The 19,803-nt window shown below is 35.8% G+C and overlaps 1 protein-coding gene across 2 annotated transcripts in view; it reads left to right on the plus strand.

Moving 5' to 3' along the window:
- The first annotated feature begins 5,125 nt into the window (after positions 1-5,125).
- PPP4R3B (protein phosphatase 4 regulatory subunit 3B) overlaps positions 5,126-19,803 on the plus strand; it is a 57,799-nt gene continuing 43,121 nt past the window's right edge. The window contains exons 1-3 of one of the 2 annotated variants that reach the window (XM_039887115.1): positions 5,126-5,576; positions 6,873-6,928; positions 16,246-16,344. In XM_039887115.1, the coding sequence (XP_039743049.1) occupies positions 5,435-5,576; positions 6,873-6,928; positions 16,246-16,344 (297 nt within the window). In that variant the 5' untranslated portion in view covers positions 5,126-5,434. The remainder of the gene's footprint in view (positions 5,577-6,872; positions 6,929-16,245; positions 16,345-19,803) is intronic. The other variant, XM_039887116.1, reaches the window with a different exon arrangement.

The raw sequence follows: 19,803 nt of genomic DNA on the forward strand, positions 1-19,803 counted from the left end.
GAGACTATACACTGAAGGAACTAAAAATAATAAACCAGCATATACTAGCAAGAGCCAGAGGAGAACTACTGGGGTCAGATTTTTTGGGTGTTTGATCAAGGGGGCTGGAGATCAAGACTGGATAATCAAGATTTTACTGACTTTGGGATACCTTTGAGACAGTTTAACCCTGGCCAGAACCCCTAGGGACTGGGCAAACTCCCTGCTAGGGTAGCTCTTTGAATCCTGGAAAAAGTGAGAGAAGTAGATATAAGCTAACAGCAGCTTTTGACTCCAGAAAATAGCTATTTATTTTAGCAACTAATTGTTTTATAACAATTTTAAGTGGTTTTTAGATGGTTTTCTGCAGATACTTTGGTTCTCTACTTAGCTTTTAACTGTGTCATGTGCCTTCAGCTTCTCATTATCCCTCTACAAGGCAGTAGTACACTTAAACAGTTCTGCTTTCCTTCCATTGTTTCCCCTGTATCTTTTGTTGTATAGACACCAGCATTCCCCTCTTTTGGGATGTTTTCCTAGGTCATTACTAGTGAAATCAGTGGTCAAGCAGCCACCCTGTGCTAGGAAATGACTGATTTCTTGCACCAATCCCTATATTACCTATATCAGTTTTCGTCCTCAGAGAAGCAGATGCCATGAAGGGATAAGATATGCAACATATTGACTGGGCAAAATGTCTGTGAAGGATGAAACAGCCTCAGGAATTGGCAGAGAAAGCCTACAGACCACAGTGGAAGTCTGACCTCTCTAAAATGAGGGAAGGAAGGAAATATGGGGTGGAAAAAGCATCAGACTACAGTGTAGTTCTAAGAAAGTTTCATCTAGGCTGATAAGTTCCCCAAGCCAAAGTTGCCCATTAAAGGAGTTCTGTATTAGGCAGGAAAGGACCAGTTTAGTATCCTCGCTGTGCTCAACTACTGGCTGGGAGCAGCTCCAGGGATTTATGGCTTTAGCACAAATGCAATGGTGGATCCAAAGGGGGTGGCAGCTGACTGTTAGCCAACTATGTTCCTCAGAGTAGATTCTCTTGGAGATCTGAGTGGTACACTTACATAGCATCTACACCAACCAAATGTCTAATAAACAAATTATAAAACTATAGCAACTGAAACTGTCATCCTAGAGTTGACCAAATAAAACAAGTGAATTCAGACAAATCCAGATACATGTATGTATATGTGTGTGTGAATTTAGCAAAGAATGATTAAAACAGCACTTCAAATTATTTCATCTATAAATGACATTGACAATTGACTCTCCATTTAGAGGAATAAATTTACATTAGCATCCTACTTCATATATACAAAAAATCCCAAACGGATCAGAGAACTAAACATTAAAAAACTATAAAAACATGTTAGAATACCTTGGTTAAACATGGGAAATTAACCATACGCAAGTGCCTATCTCTTTGAAAGTTAATTTTTTTTTTAAGGTATAGAGTCTAAAGGGCAAACAAAAGACAATAGTAAAGATTTTAACAAATATCAGTTACATCAGGGTCCCCAACCCCTGGGGCCACAGACCTGTAAAGGTCCTTGGCCTGTTAGGAACCAGGCTGCATAGCACAGGAGGTGAGTGGCAGGCCAGCTAGCTAAGCTTCATCTGTATTTGCAGTGGTTCCCCAGCACTAGGCTAGCATCACCACCTCAGCTCCACCTCAGATCATCAGGCATTAGATTCTCATAGGAGCACCAATCCCTGGTGCCAAAAAGGTTGGGGACTGCTGAGTTACATGACAAGCAGATGGAAGGACAGTAGTGGACTTAGCAAAGCAGAGGAATTTACAACCTAAATGAATACAGAGGTGATCAAGGAAGAAAACAAATTATATGCAGAAAAAATCAGAACGGATCAGGGTGAAAAATTTGAGGGCAAGGTGAAAGTCTATATAGAAAAGGGCTATATGCCTGGGTCTACTCCCCAATAAATAACCAAAGGCCTACACGCACCCATACACACTTTTGTAACACTGCCACTACCACCTCAGGACACTGAGATTTATTTTCTGAAATGGGAAAGACTTTTGACTTGGGGATACTTGTCACAGTAGATAGTGGGGGATTTTGAAACAGGGATGAAAGTGCGGATTAAGTAAGAATATAGTAAATAATATATATAACTTACAAAATATGTGTTAATTGACTGCATGTTATCAGTAAGTGTTCCAGTTACAAAAATCTTAGAAACCGAAAGTTGTCCTGAAAGTTTTTATTGAGCCATGTTAGCCAGAGAAAGGACCGGGTCGTGGGGCATGCTGTCTAAATGACCAGCAGCAAGGCTAGATGGAGAAGACAAGTATGTCTGCCATCCTAGGACTGATGGGGATCCTTCATACAATGAGTTTGGAGAAGAAAAATGTAAGTTGTTTTGAAAGAATTTACATTGTCTATAGATAAGGGGTGAGGTGGAGAAGGTGAAGTGGTAAAAGTTTGGGGATAGGTGAATAGTCCATAAGGAAGAACTACTTGTTGCTGCTGGATTGGATGTAGGCATAAGCATGATGTAGTGGTGACTGGTGGTCGGCTGTTACTTTTAGATATTTGCTAAAATAGCTGCCTGAAAGTTGACTCAAAATTTCAACGTACATTCATAAATGTGGGCAATCTTTTGCTGGTTTGGGCCTGCGATTGCTAACTAATCAACTTCCTTTATTTCTTCCTCCCACTCTCCAGCCTGCTGTAATTTAATTTAGGACATCTGAGAATTTTTTTTTGTTTGTTTTTTGTCATGGTCAACAGTAGGCTATTAGCAATAGTTAAGTTTTGGGAGAGTCAACAGTTATACTCAGATTTTCAGCTGTGCAGAGGGTCAGTACCCCTAACTCCCACACTGTTCAAGGGTCAACTTTACCTGGAAATAGAAATTAGAGAAACCAGACAGGAGCTCTGGAAGATGTAATTTAATATCAGTTGAGCTGATAGGGTAGTTATTAAATTACCTGCTAGGGTAATGTCAAATTGAGTAGTAAACTTCTAAAGGAAACATCATTCTTTCAAAAGTTATTGAGCACTTGCTATGTTCCACACCCTATGCATTGGAGATACAATGGTGAGAAAAAACATAGTTCCCTGGAATCATGGAAATTTTTCATCTAGATATGGAGACAATTACTAAATCAGAAATCATTCAAATAAAGTTACAAGTATGACAAATGCTACAAAGAAGGGGGCACAATGTGCTCTAAGAGTATGTAATAGGAAGATAAAATGGATACTCTGGTTGTCATCCTAACATCTATTCTACCCATACCATATAGTGTAACCTCCAAGGAATTTGAGTGTGATTAACCCCAGCCACAGCTCCAAGGATGGGCCCTGATTTGCCTCAGCCAATCGGTGCTTGACATTTCCTAGATGAGAAACTCTAGGTTCATGGGTGGGGGGCATATGACCTAACTTAGTCTAATCACAATGCAACTGGGGATACGTGAAGATATTCTATTTTGATGTGGATGAAGAACCACATCTTAAAATTCATCCTTAGGATGACTTTGACAGAGCAGAAAGTAGAACTGAGAAGCAGGAGGAAATAAAGTTCTTACTGATACTGCTGAGTCACTAAACCAAATCAACCCTGAAGTTCACCTTAAGTCCAGACTTTACATTCATATAAGCCTTGAACATCTTAAAAGCCAAATTTTCACTCAGGAATTCTCTAACATCAGGCTTAAAGTTATATGTGTGACGCTTTCTCTAACCCAAGATGGAAATGTTATTTTCTCTGGGCTCAGAAGCATTTTTTCCACATAAATCTCAACAGTTAATGAGCTCTATTGTTATGTATAACTACTTAATTCTAGTACATTTTCTGAGGTCCTCTTTAAAAAGCAATATATCCAGATTTTGAAAGTAGAATTTATTTTATCGGGCGCCTGCTCTGTGTTAAGACATTGTCTCACGTTTCAGTGTACCGCTGAAGGCTGTCCACACAAATGAGCTGGTCAAAACAAAAGCACGTTTTGACAAGACCATTGATTAATGTAATGACTACAATTCCCAGGATGCCCTGCAGGGTCAACGTTTGCGTCTCCCTTGGTTTTCATCTTTCAAACTAAAGGGTAAAGAACTGGCGGCTGAACAAACTGAGACTGTCTTAAAGAACGAATAAAAGGATTCTGCCACCAACAAACGGGAATTAAAATAAAAGACTGCCTGGTGTATAGCGTGTATCTACCGCGCAATGTTTGACAGTTAATGTGATGTTTGACAACGTGAATGCCGAAAGAATTCTTCCTTCGCTTACTCAATGCAGAAGACCTCCCGATAAAGCAAAAAAGGCCCACAAGAGAATCTCAAAAATATCAAAACAATGCTCTTACATGTGTTTAAAAGGTAATTCCCCGTTAAGTTCCCTGCACTTATCTGAAGACTTATTTTCCAAAGTTACAAACACAGGAAGAGCACTATATTTTCATGAAGTGGAAATTATGCTTTTCAATGGCCAGTTACCAAAAACCTAACAGTGAAACGCTTTGGCGGGAAATAGGAAATTGCCAACTACTTTTTGTAATATGTTATAATCGCCAGGAGATCCATAGAAGACTTCCTGAGATGTTTAACTGTAACAAACTCCACAACGAGTTTTCGTGGATTTCGGGTCGCCTTAAAAGGCTCAAAGTTTCTATGTCTTCACAGAAAGAGGTTTAAACAATTTTTCTCCCATAGACTGACAAGGTGAACTTCCATTAAGGAATACGAGCACATCTCCTTGGGTTAGTCCCGTCCAACGATGCGTACCTCCCAGGTTTGCTTTTCCTCAGAACTGGGTCCCACGACTCCTTGCATGCCGGGTGCAAACAGCAACCACACCAACCGGGATCCACGACTCCGTTCTCGCTCTACTCAGAGAAGTCTCGCGGCACCAGCAGAGACGGAGAGCTCGCGAGAACCACACTTTCCTCCGAGATTCAACACCAGTAGGCGGGGCCGAGAAAGGAAGAAATCTCACTTAGGCCCGCCCACCACGGTACAGCACCGCGCCTCGCGAGAACGCAGACTTTAGCTAAGCCGGGAAGCTCAGGCAGAAGCGGAGATGCTAAGCGTTGCACTCGTCGGCTACCGTAGCCCCTGCTAGGACAGCCCGTGCGAACCTGCTGGAGGAGGAAGAGAAAGGCAGAAAGAATCGGGTTACAAGATGGCGGATGTGTAGTGGTTACCGCGGCGGCGGCGGCGGCGGCGGCGGGAGAGAGAGCTCTGGGGGGCAAAGGGAGGGGAGGGTGGGTAGCTGTGAGTGAAGTGAGAGGTAACCAGGACTCCGCCGGAGAGGTCTCGGTGGCTCTTTTTGCCCCTTCCCGCGGTTGAACCTTAGGAGCCATGGTGAACTCGGGCCTCTCTGGAGCCGCCGCCGCCACCGCCACCGTTTCTCAAGAGTGAGGGGTGCGGACAAGGTGAGCGAGGAGGCGGCGGCTGGAGCGGTGGGGACAGCAGCCACAATGTCGGATACGCGGCGGCGAGTGAAAGTCTATACTTTGAATGAAGACCGGCAATGGGACGACCGAGGCACCGGGCATGTCTCTTCCACTTACGTGGAGGAGCTCAAGGGCATGTCGCTGCTGGTTCGGGCAGAGTCCGACGGTAAGGTTATTGAAACGGTAGGAGAGGGGACAGCGCCTCCAATTTGTGCATAGTCCTGGGGTTTAGGCCGCAGTCCGGGTACTGTTACCACTGCTTGGGACAGCGCTTTGGCTTTGTGCCTGCACTTCCGTACGGTAAAAACAAACTACTATGTCCGGATTTACCCTTAGACACCAGTTCTGTTTCCTCGTCTCCTACCTCTGTTAAGGATTTGACCCTTTACTCTCCAGTCTCTTCTCTTGAAGAAGGGAGAGTGTGAGAGAGCAGGGAAGAATACTGAGACAAGTGATTTCTACTCGTCTTCGGGAGCCGATCCTCCCCCTTCTTATTTTTTATCCATTATATGTCTGGTAAAAGGTTTAATGAAACTTCTCTTTCTGGGTTTTTTTGTTTTTGGGTTTTTTTAAACCAATTTTACCAACGAGTCCCAGTTGCCACAGTCGACTGGTGCTGGGGAAAACCAAAAGGCAACTTTCAAAGCCTGGGGTTATTACAGGCTGTTGCCACGATACATGTACGCACAAGCACATATATCTTTGGTCTGGGATCCGTCCAGGCTGCCTTTGTGGGAGTGCTGTGGATACTTCACAACCTAAACAAGTTAGGACACCGAAGCAGATTGTAAACTTTCATTCCTTGATTTGTGCGAGTGTTCTGTGAAGTATTTTTAGGTTATAAAATGTAGAGCCCTAATTAAAACCTCGTTGTAATCCGAACGCCTCGACTTGAACATTTATGTGCAGATAATAGAAAAATAACAGTCTTCGATTTATTCTTAATGTATTTTGTACTATTTCAGTTTTGTTCTATTAAATAGGCGTGGACATTTATTTCTACATGAGGTGGCCTACCTTTTGTTGTTAAGAAGAAAAGGATAAATACAGTTCTGTAATTTGTATTTAAATTCCTGTTGTCCTTTGTAATTTGTTTTATTTGTTAAACTGGAAATGCAATAAAATAACATTGTTAAAAAGAGTTCGGCTTCAAGCGTCATTTAGACCTTAAAATTTTCATTTCAATAAAACTTTAATAGTCATCTAGTCGCTTTATATTTTTGGTCTCAATGTTGGTCTTAGATAGATTTTTCTTCCTTTAAGGGTTTCTGGAGATAGGATACGTTCATTAAATATGAAGCCCAGATCTGGAGAGAAAAAATATGAATTGGAATACGTTTGATTACCCAAAGTCTAGCTAAGTGAAGACATAAAACTTTTTTCTTTTATTTAATGTGAACTCTGATTTTTTTTATTCTGTTTCGTATGTTGAAATTTATACATGTTACATTTTATCTTTCAGGATCACTACTCTTGGAATCAAAGATAAATCCAAACACTGCATATCAGAAACAACAGGCAAGTAGTTGTTTATCTTTAATTTGAAAGACTTCATCTGTGATCATGGAAGTATTAATCTGACAAAGATGGGAAAGCTTTCCTGACAAGAAAAAGCATGTTTGGTAAACAGTTACAGATCATATGTATTTCCCTTGCTGGTTAAAAGTTTCAAACTGAAAAATGAAAGTTTTTGTACTGGCAGTGATTTATTATCTTTGATTTGAGCCACTGTTAGTTTATATTAGAATACAATGTACTCATTAGTCTTATTTAATTTACAGTTAGCCAGGTCTCTGCTATACTCTGTATACTGTCTTTTATTCTCAATCACAGTTAAAGGAAATGGCATGCAAGAAAACTCAGAGTACTCTTTAAAGCAAGGAAAGCTTGTTTGTGGTGTGAAATTAGATCCTTTGACTCAAACAAAGGTAGAGTTTTGAAGCAGAAGCATTTACATCATGTTCTTTCATTGTATATTTTTAATATAATGATACTTTGCAAAAGTGTACACTGTTGATTATGTAATGTTTTCAGTTAATATTGTCTTATTTGGGAAAAGAAAACCCTATGCTGTTTTAGCATACCAAATTAATCTGAAAATGGCAGCAATGATTCAACCTTTTCTTTATTCTGTGAATGTTTCATTTTTATTATGAAAGATTTCAAAATTGAAAAGTACAGAGAATAACATGAGTGTCTATATAACACTACCAGATTTAACAATGTCAACATATTCTATTTGTTTCAAATCTTTTTGTAATATTGAACATCATGGATAGAGTAAAGCCCCCTTTGTACCCATCTCATTCTGTCCATTCTCTGTCTTCCCTATAGGTAACCACTATTCTGAAGTTGATGTGTATTATTTCTGTACATGCTTTTTTACCTTTTCTGCATATGTATGTATCCATGTAATATGTAGTCTTTTGTGTGTTTTTAAACTTTACACAATTGATCTCGTATTCTTACATGTATTCTGCAACTTTCATTTTTCACTCCACGTTATTTTGAAGATTTGTTCATGTTAATGTAGATCTAGTTGTTTTTTAAAAAACTGTATAGTATTTTGATGTATGATATACACCTATTGTGAGACGTTTGGATAATTTCCAAAATTTTATTGTGTGTGGTGTGTAAAGTGAATATATGGCAGAGATTTTTTAAGGAAAGATAAATTATTTTAAGATTATATTTACATCATCAATGCCTACTTTCTTCAAGGCCAATGAAAATTTGGATACCCAGAAACACATACTTCCTGTTCGAGGAGTGAAACTATGTCTATTGTACAGCTCATTGTTAGTAAAAGTCTTCTTGTTAAACAATTGTTTTTTGTATACAATATATTCTTAATCAGTTCTTTGAAATATTTTAAATTTTTTCAATGTTCAGTTAATAGTTTTTCCCTCTGCTTAGAAAATTTTTTTGATGGAGAATCAAATTAAACGTTTGTCCTGTATTGAACACCTGAGGATGTTTCCTATACCTTAGACGTTTTAAGGTAGACATTTAAGTAAAATTAATTTCTAAGTCAGCCAGGCAGATGGTTACACTCTGTCTTTGTGCTGAATTTTGCGAGATAGCTACTTAATGATTTTTTTTGTTTGTATGTTTGCTTGCTTGTTTGTGGGGAAGGAAAGACTAATATTTTGTGTCATATTTCCCCCTATCTGCATGAATATAAAAAACTGTCCTTATATGCGATTCCCTACAAATTAGTTATAATATGGATTCTTCTCAGATTGTATACAAGATCCTTTAGCTATTCTTACTATTGGAAAGGTCACTTTATGGCAGAGTTTTGTGTATAAAATGGTTCCCCCAAATTAGTCCATATAAACACAGTGGTTCTGTAAATACTTTAGAAACTTTGGGACATAATTTTGTGTGAAATCTTAACTCTGCTAGAAAATTAAAGTATTGGAGGAAAGAATATTTATTTAAAAAAATAATACCATTGAAAAATGTTTTCTGTAATCACATTCAAATAATATATGATTGGGCTTTTTTTATATACTTTTTCTAAACAAGGTACTTTTACTAAATAACATTAAAGTATAAGCACTCCTGACAGAATAATATGGAAAAGCTTTGTATGTAAGAATGATAAACCTGTGTAAATGATAAACTTGTTTTATTTTCTTTATTTTTGTCTAAATTGTATACACTTTTCTAATATAAATCAGCCATTTGGAGGTTGTGTTAAACTTAGTTTCTTTGTAATATTATTTTTCATATTTTTACCAAAGTCTTGTTCAATTTGCACTTTTTGCCAAGTTACACAAATTGGGATTTTTAAACATGTTGCTGTTTTTCTATGTTCATTAGAATTATCTTTTTTAAAATGTCATCATTTAATTTATTCAATAAATTAGTCCAGAAAATTATTCATTTCCAAAATTTATACGAAGTATATTGACCATTAGTGGGTTTTTAATTTTTAAGAAAATGAGTGAATAAGACATAGTTTACAGGATATTTTACTATATTAACATACATTGAATAAATGCAGAGAAGAATATTTGACATTTTTTTACCAGTTCTAAAATGAGCTACGTAATGAATTAATTGTATGTTCAAAATAAGTTAGAATGAGTCGAGTTGAATGTCAGATACTCAAATTTGGTAAGTCATCATGATTCACATGACTTTCTTGTTTACTGTGGGCAATATGAAGTAGTTAATGAGAAGGGGAACATATACTTACCAATAAACTTGTGTTTAAATAAACACATTGGAAAGGAAAGAGACTGATTATATAGTCGAACATGAAATAAAGTGCCTGATACATGTGTCAGAATTTTAAGTTATTTAGAATCAGTTCTCCTCATCTGGACTAAAAGCAGAATTATTGGGATATGTACCTTTTATATTTAACACAATTGTGTGTTAATTGGATTTATAAGAGAAGTATAAAGAAGTCTTCATCCTTGGTTTTATTGGGAGATAAGACATAACAGATAAAGCAATTACAGAATAATAAAATAGCTGATAGTGTTTTAATTCAGTCTTCATTGAAAGCCCATGAAAGAATTTCACAGATAATGCAGCTAAGGTACAGAAAAGTTAAGTTTCTTGACCAAGATTATATGCAGGTGTATGCCAACACAAAATATTATAAAAAGCAATTTGGAATTCCACAGAGTTAGGCTGTAGAAAATTAGAGAAAAAGGAAATTGATTTGAGCCAGAATCATTAAGAAAAACTTCACTTTTCTTGGTAGTATCTGCTGAAGGAACTGTGATATGGAAGGAAATCGAATAGCTGACCCAAAAGGTCTTAAGCCTGTGTGCAGCCTAGGTTTCTTATTTGGGAGCTTAGTTTGCCAAACAAAAGGGAGCCATTATAGGTTCTTCAGTAGGGACCTAACATGATGAAAGTGATACTGTGTTTATGAAGCCAGTGTGGCAAAGTCATGAATAATGAATTGGTGGGGAGGGAAACGAGCTTTAGGTAACAAGACCTTTTGCAATAATTCAAATGCAAGGAAATGAAAGTATGTTTCAGTATAGTAAATGGAAAGTATATTTTCAAGAAAGTGCTGGAAGAGTTGGTGAATGATTAAATATGAAAGAGAAGGAATCAAAGGTCACTGGTAGTGTTTTTGAGTCTTGGGGCCAAGAAAATGATGGTTCTTTCCAGAAACTGGGAAGTTAAGAAGCAGTTTACAGTAATCATTTGGTTAGAGGCTTGTTTATTTTAACTTTTTTTTTGAATAGATAATATATTCACATTGTTAAAAATTCAGATAGTATTTGATGAAGTCTCTCTCCCACTCTAGACTCCATACGGTTTCCCTTGCTAAAAGCTACCAGTGTTACAAGTTTCTTGTGTATCTCCCAAGAGGTATTATGCATATGTAAACAGATATGCACTGTCACATATATTTCTCTCTTTTATTGACATAAGTGGTAGCATACTATATACTGCTCTGTGCTTTGCTTTTTTTCATTTAGGCTTTGAAGTGATTGTAAAATAAATGGAAAGGTCATAATGAATATCTCAGACAAGAAATACCGTAAGAGTTTGTTGTAGGAGATTCTAATTTGAGAATTGTTAAGTGCTATTTTTAGCTGCAAGAGGAGAACTCCTTTGAGAGAATAGATGTAAATTGGAAAAAAAGAACAGTTTAAGGCTGAGCCCTGTTGAATTTTCCACAGTAATTCATTCATCCAGTAATACTTGGTTGAGTGCTGCTTATGGGTTAGTTACTATCTTTAGTTTGGATTTTTTAAGTGCAATTGAAACTTTTGAAGTTTTCAGTGGAGGAATGACATGATCCAAAATAGTAACATCAATCTGTAGAATTGAAGAGTGCCAATAACTGAGATGGGATACTAGTTGAGAGATCGCAGCATAGTCCAAGCAAGAAATAATGTTAGATCAGGTTAGCAGTGATGCAGTGGAGATGGAAAGAGGTAGATAGATTTGAGATATATATTGAAGATAAAATTGACAGGGCATGCTGCTATATTAAGTGTTTGGTAATCAGAAAGAAGGAAGATTCAGTAAACAAGAAGAATAAGCAATTAAAAAAAAACGTAGAATCAAGAAAATGTGTTGTCTTCAAACCAAGGGAGAACAACATTTTGGTAAGGAAAGGACAGTTGTCAGTCAGCAAATGGCTATTCCATATCCTGCAAGAAACAGAATGAGAACATTCTAGTTTTTGATTAGAAGAATGCCCGCTAAGATGAGGTATGGATGAAAATGTTCATATATTTAGTGTCTCTATTAATTGGCAAAATAATCCAATGAAACTGAGGATGTTAGGGTTTAGGCTGAGAGTCATTGTGGGGAATGGACTAATAAGCATACAAGAGAGAGATTTCTATAATTTTGAATGCATTAAAATGACAGCATGAATTTGTAATAGAGTTCACTCTGCACCTTTATATAGTGTAGAGGACGTAAATTATTAGGTTTGAGAGGGTGAGTAGGATGATGGGTAGGGATGTGTTTTCTGGGTGGTGGTTTGGAACCGGGCCAAAGAGGATTTTTCAGGAATCAGATGGAGACAGATCTTTCTTATTTAGGAGTTTAGGGAGGTGCCTAGATAAATAATAATGCCACGGAGGAGAAGCAAAGTTGTTAAGAACTTTGTGTGTTTTTAGAACTTGTTCACTTTTGTAGCACGTCATAGTAAGAATATGGCTTTAATGTCATTATTTCTAGCTATAATTTTGAGCAAATTTTCTCAACCTCATCTTTTAAATAGAGATACTACTTACCTTAGAATAGCTGTGAATTAATGTCTGAAACAGTTTAGCACAGTACCTGACACATAAGCTCAGTAAGAGAACTATATTCATCATAATCCTATGATAATCCCGATACAGTCAGCATTTTCCTCTTTTCCAGTGGGAAAAAAAAGATTAAAAAAGCTTAATACTTTGATGAAAGTCACAGAAATAGTGGACAGTGAAACTGAGTCATACTTGGGTCCTAATTCTAGTCAAGATTTATCCCCTTGTATCCAAATATGTCACAGATTTGGGAAAGATATTGCTAGTGTTGGTGGTAAGTAGTATCATCATGTCTGTCTTGGACTATATGTCATACCATACTAGATTCTAAAAATTCATCTCAGAAAGACTACATTAACTACTATTAGGAACACCTAGAGAGTTAGATGCTGCATTATGGTTAATCTCACTCATTTTCAGACTTCTAATTTTGAATTTACAAATTAAATTTGATAAGCCTACTATTTCCATTTGTTTTCCTTTTTTAAAAAAATAGGATTCCTTTTGAAAAACTTAAGCTCTGTCTATATTGAATTTTGTCAGTCATTACATGCAGAGATAGGGTTAGTCTGGCAAACGGTAGAATCAGATATTTCATGACTGGATTTTATTCATGTTAATAAAGTGGATCCGTACTGGGGGAGAAAACTGAAAGACATTCTATTAGCTTATTAGCTTTTAAATGTGTCACATATCTTTGTGAATATGATATACAAACTGGAGACCCTTCCCCCAAAAAAGATGTGATGTACCAAGTTTTAGATATAGTTTTAAGATGTCATTTAGAGTCTGGGTTAAGAGCCTCTGATTTAAACAGTACATGGCTAAATAGTGTGTTTAAATATATAAAACAAAATAATTTCATATAGTGATACTACATTACAAAAATCTGATTCAGTAATGACTAAACTGTCAAGCTTCTCCAGCTCATGTCTTATTCCCATGCTGGGCTTAGACATAATCACCTTTCTTATTTTTTTAAAGGACCAGACCAAATATAACTGACTTTTTCTATTCTCCCTGCAAGCTCATTTTAAATCTGATTTCCATGGAGACATAGTGCTGATTAAATGTTTTTAGTTAGTGGAGGGAAAAGAAAGAAAAAAAAAACTCTAAGCTTCTCTCAGTTTAAACAGAGACATTAATAACATGCTTAGATATTTAGATAGGTGTGTGATGCAAAATGAGCAAAAAGAATGTCACAAAGCACAGTGGTTGAAAATAGACCTTACTATGAAAAGTTGAGCTTGGCTGGCTATATCTAGGCTTTTTGAATATATAGGAAACCCCGACATTGACCCTTTTCATTCTGTTTTAAATATTCTTGTGCCAACTTTGTGTTCTCCCGTGTAGGAGTTTTGTTTTTTTTTTTTACTTCAACCTTTGGAATAAGCAGTTCTGAGAAGTGCTTCTTCGGGGTTTTTTGTTTGTTTGTTTTCTGAGACAGTGTGCGGGATGGGGAGAAGGAAGGATGAAATTTGTTACCCATTTGGAGTAGAAACAGAGCTCGAAGGTGCCTACTCTGATGGCACTTGCTTGTCTTCTGTTAACCAGCTAGAGGTACATGTAGGTCAGGTTCTCAAAATTTGATTTACCAGAATAATTACCTGGTACCCTTGTTAAAAATAAAGATTCTTGGGCTTCACTCCAACTCTGTCCCCAAAGGATAGGAAAGGGAATTTGTCTTTTGACCATCTCCCAACGTCAGTCCTCTTTGCGGTGAAAAAGGATTCTGAATATAAATCCCAGTTAGTCTCTGAGATTTTGACTGGCTTAGGGAAAAGAGTTGAGAATGAAAAGGAAAGAACAAAAAATGATGAAGAGTTGGACTCAGTTACCTTAATTCAGACTTTGTTGCCTACTTGGACTTTCTCGGAAGGTAGATTGGAACCAAAATGGAAAGGACCTTGAATGCCTGGATTAAGGGTTTTGGCTTTCATTTTCTTGTACTAGTGATCTCCAAAATGCAGTACACATTACTAAACATTAAAATTTGAGAAGAAACCTGTTTTCAGAAATTGAGTTTTGCTAATATTTGGTAAAGTCAGGTGGTCACGAGTCATAAATAAATGTGATATTCTGAGAGAAGAGCAACATTTCCATGAACTGTTCTCCACCTATTGTGAATTATTGTAGCCTTTCTATGCAGATAACTGTTTACAGATATATTCCAGTTTAAACTATCCTGTAACCCTTACAAAATGAACAAGTACCATAAAAAAGGTTGAAACCAATATTGGTGCAAGTGAACAAGATAATGGTCAAACTGATATTTACACTCCTAGTGTAATTGGTCTGTCAGCCAAGTGACGAAGCAGAAACAATGATAAAATACATCGTACAAGAAGTTGCCCTTTCCAGAAAATTCAGAATTATTAAAAAGATGATGTTACATATGGATTTGTATGAACTGTCATTTATAGGTGTACTGAACCCTAAGTGTATATTGGGTCTTAAAAAGCTAATGATGATATGGAGATATATTTCAAACCTTTCAAAATATTGCTTATTTAATTTTTAGTAAACCTTTTTATTTCTACTTTGGGGTGTGCTTTTAAAAGTATTGCTATACTAATATTGTTTTCCTGTATATAAAATGTAAGTAATTTAAGGCACAGACTTAAAAAAAAGTTTTGTAGATCACTGTTCATGAAGCTGTTTTGAGGAGGGCTCTAAAATGATAGATAACTCAGGGCCTGAAGAAAGTACTCAGAGCCTGAGTAGGTGCCCTAGTTAAACCTAAGTAGCACTGTTTTTATCTTTTTTTTTTTTTTTTAACACGGAGATTTTTAGTACATTTTGTAAAAAGAGTTCTGGTTTTTAAAAAAATATTTCAAAACTTCTTCTGTAGTTGGTGGGAGACACTGAAAGTTGTTAAACAAAAGTGTGATCTGATAAAATTTTAGAATACCTGGTGGCAAATTTTCCTTCCAAGAAGCATGGCCTGGCAGAAACTAGAAAACAGATTTCTAACTGTCCTTCTTACCTGATTACACAGCAAATAAGTTTTAATCTGGGACTTAGAACAATTAAAGGATATTTTTCATTTACTGGTTAGAACTACCAAATATTGAAATGTTTTCATTTTAAAGACTTTGTCTTTATTGTCTGGAGCTCACTTTTAGTTTTACATTTTTTAATATGAGGGCAAATGAACAATTATTAAATATAAAGAATTTCCATAGATTATATTTTTGGTAATTAGGATATAAATTCAAGTACACGTTTTTTGCAAATCAGTTTAGCCATATTAACTTTTATTATGTATCCTAAAATTTTTTATTTCATTTGAGTGTTTCAGTGATTTTAGTATTTAAACGTTTGTGTGTTAATTTAAACTCAAACCTTAGTTTTTAATAAAGGGGTTAACAGCTTTCTCCCAAAAGCAATAACTCACCTTTTGGTAGGGATGTAATTAAGGACATTCTGAGAAAACACTTAACCTGAACCTGGAATTATTGATTTTTCTATAACCTAAGGTATTAAACTAGATACTATTTCACCATTGTTTTGCATTCCTTAATGCCCTGAATGCTTTTCCAGATTAAAAAAAAAATTTTTTAAAGGATTAAACTTTAATAATTTTCAGCTACTAGTTAGCCTATATGCAAATAGTTGACAACCAGTTTAAAGGGAAAAATAAACTTGTAGATGGTAGGTGGTTATTGAGTGGAACAGCTGTCTTTCTGGAAACAATAGGAAATAGACGATTAGACTTGTCTACTTACCGTTTGGCCAAGAATGGCTAGACTTTCCATTAAACATTATCTTGGTAGCATGAGCCAGAGCTTGCTAACCCTTTTTAATATTTTTTGTTTTAGAAAATTGTTCAATGTCATTTTTAGTACCAAAGCTACTAGTTCATTGCCAATATATTAAGTTTCGAAGGATAACAAAATACAGTTATATGATGTCAATTGATTGTACATTAATTACACTTAGAGGGCATTTGTCATTGCTGTGCTATTTTTATTTATACTTTGTAAAACGTATATTTGCTGTTCTATAAAATTAATCATAGCATTCACTTTAACTACCAGTTATTTCTTTTCTAATGTAATGATGTAGAAATCTTTGCTTTTTTAACAGGATACGTTAATCGTTTGGTCAGAAGCTGAAAACTATGATCTGGCTCTGAGTTTTCAGGAAAAAGCTGGCTGTGATGAGATCTGGGAAAAAATTTGTCAGGTAAGTTTCTTTGAACTTAACTTACATTTATATGCCTTCTTGATATTTTTTTTTCTTTTTACTCCAAAGATATATGTTATAATTTGGAAAGATAATGTCTTCATATGAGATTTTGGAAATTGCCTTTATATTTTACAGCCAATTCTTTTACTTAGAATTAAAAAAGAATTACCATAATTTTGTGTACCACTTTAGGTTTTGATAGCATATATTCATAAATAATGCCCTGTAAAATGTCAAGGTCTTTCAAAAACAAAAACTAAAAAACATTATGTTCTAAGGCTTTTAGATTTTTGATGTTCAGTAACCCATTTTCCTAATGGCTATGAATACTGCATGATCACTAATGATCAAAACTGCTCATGACTTCAACTCATGAAGAACTTATAGTGTAGCAGGACACAGGATAGGTGGTAACTCTCAGGTAACTGGAATTTTTCAATAAAGTTTTTTATTTTAGACGTTTCAGATTTACAGAAAATATGAGCAAAAAATAGAGTTTCTATATGCTCCCCTCCTTGACATCTCCTCCCCCCACCTATTTCCTCTATTATTAGCATCTTATATTAGTATGATATGCTTGGCACAATTAATGAACCTAATGTTTATACATTTATTATTATTTATACATTATTATTAGCTAAAGTCTATTCTTTATTTAGATATCCTCCACCCAAAATTCAATGTCCCTTTTCTGTCCAGGATCCCATTCAGGATTCCCCATTATATTTAATCATTATATCACCTTAGGTAAATCTTTGCTGCAGCAGTTGGTAACTAGAATTTTAAATTAATCATAATATTCATTTTAACTACCATTTTCTATAGAAATCACTGTTTCAGGGGTTGCCTAATGTTTTTTGACAATTGTCATTTTCATTTTCATTAGCTTTTCCTTCTAGTGATTCTTATCACTGAAGATTCTTGAGTTAGTTTTATGCATCTGACTGCAGTCATTTTTTTTCCTCGGTCTTCTCAATAACAGTGCCACACAGCGTAGTAAAGTGGCCCAACTAAGTGCAGTGCGAACCTTCTGACTCCATATAAAGCTTATTTGCCGTACAACTCTAAATCACTAAACTTAAGTTGGGAGTAGATGGTTTCTTTCCTACCTCATATCTTACTATGCATCATGTATTACTGGAGCATAATTAGTATACAATATTAATTAAAAGAATAGCAGTTGATGAACAGTTGAAAACACTATTTAATTAGTACAATATACATAGAATATAATGCAAATTGTTTTATTATTTCACCTTTGGTTTTGCCTGTTTTCAACCTGGAAATTTGGTGGTGATGGCAAGAAGGTCCTAATTTTTACCTTTTTTTCTTCATGTGTTCTCCAGGTATTGAGATTAATTTTATGTTTGCAAAGTTTTCTGTAAAGTGAGATGTAAGATTCCAGACTTATACACATGCAGTCCACAAATATTTGCTGTTCTATTTTGATGCAATAAACATGTCGTGTGTTCATCCATGAATTATGGAAAAAACTGATTTAAGAAAATGCAAACAGAATGAAGGTTATAAAACTTTAACAATAAAAGAATAATAACTTTACCATATTATTTATGACTGTTCAGAATATTAATAGCAGTATATTAAGACTTTTTTGTTTTAAATTACTGAAAAGTTATATTTTATTCTTCCATCCTCTGAAACCAGCATGGCAACTGGTACCTGTTATGCATACACTCGATATATATTTAAAGAATGAATTAATAAAACAGAAGACAAACATCATTTTAAAAACTAGGCCGTTGATGTATATATATGCTATAACAAATTTATATACTGATAATATTTTTCAGTGATCAGCATATTAGGTTATACCTTGCCCAATTTCTCCCCTCCCCACACCTCAGCACCTACTATTTAATATATGCTTTTGGAGACTTCATACATATGTCCTAGAAATTTTTGCTGAAATTTGGTTCTTACTCTTTTCACTTACACAGTTCAGGAGGTCCCCAAGATCACTCTCAGGTTCATTTAATTCACTAGAAAGACTCACGGAACTCTACAAAACTGTTGGAATCATGGTTGTAGATTATTACAGCAAAAATAATACAGATTAAAATTACCAATGGGAAAAGGCACATAGGTCAAGGGTCTAGAAGAATTTCAGGCATGAACTTCCATTTTTCTCCCAAGATAGTCCTTCATACAGCACTTACTTCTTTCATCAATGATGTATGGTAACATGTACAGAGTATTGCTGACTAGGGAAGCATACCTAAACCTTGGTGTCCAGCATTTTCATTAGGAGTTAGTCATAGAAGCTGGCTGACTGCCGACAAAGCTGACTTAAGTTTCCATCATCTCCAGAGGTTGACCTCTACTATCAACCACATAGTTGCCCGCATTTGGAATATCTGTCATAGCCTAAAGCCCCCAGGTAAACAAAAACACTTATCAGACAGCTTACTCACAGCAGTTAGAGGTTACCTCTCAGGAACTAGACCAAGGCTAAACCTTTCTTTGGGCAAGATTAATTCTTTACTGCAAAGGGTGCCCCTTGTCCATTGGCTAAGAGATTTTCTTAACAACAAAACAACCATATTTGTGTAAGCATCTACATTTAGTATAACATTTATATGACAGAGCAATACTATCAGTATGAATATGCCTAACTTTTAGAGGACCCAGTCTGGGGTAGAGATAGATTTAAAGAAACAACTAATCTGTCCTTTAAAGCCTCTAATTTGATTACTCATTCCTCTCCTATTGATGGCAATTTGTACTTTATAATAAACTTGTACAGAAGTATTTAGCATAGAAATTAACTGATGGTTAACAAAATCCACTTGTTCTTCAGGCCAGTCATTGTCTATCAGCATTAAATTCTAAGGAGGCTTTAACTCAATCTCTCAATACATTTGATCAGTCATAAGGTTTATGCACATAAGGCAGTTGAACCAACAATGCCAGTGTTATACCATATTGCAGTATGGTAGTAGATGTAATTTGAAAAGTAAAAGTCAATAGATAACTGGCATATTACTAGCATCCCACTTAGTTGTTAACAGTTGGTTCAGTTCATAATCCTATCATATGACAAAATGTCTCCCAGAGTGGTATCACTCATCATGTTTATTTATACGTTTCCATTCGACCTTGTCAGGTTCTAAGAGCAGCTGTGGTCTTGGTAAACATACGGCTTCATCCTTCCAGGCATCTGGTATAATTGAGCTAAGAGAATATCATCTCTTGCTCTGAGCCTTTTTAGTAGCCTTTCAGTGTTAACTATTGGATTTTCCTCGTTTTATCTGTGTATTCATTCCTTTGCCTTCAGTTACTGTTTTTCCTCTCCATCTGTCATTGATCTTTACCTAAACTTTTCCACCTTTGGAAGGGATTCTAGATTTGGCCACTCTGCTGGTTCAGGCAAGGTTAATTTTTTACTTTTAAGATACACATGTGTTGCTGAATATACGTTTAGTTTATTACTTCTGA

This window comes from Pteropus medius, unplaced genomic scaffold (assembly GCF_902729225.1).
Source record: "Pteropus medius unplaced genomic scaffold, Ma_sr-lr_union100, whole genome shotgun sequence".
In the NCBI taxonomy this organism is placed as follows: Eukaryota; Metazoa; Chordata; class Mammalia; order Chiroptera; family Pteropodidae; genus Pteropus; species Pteropus medius.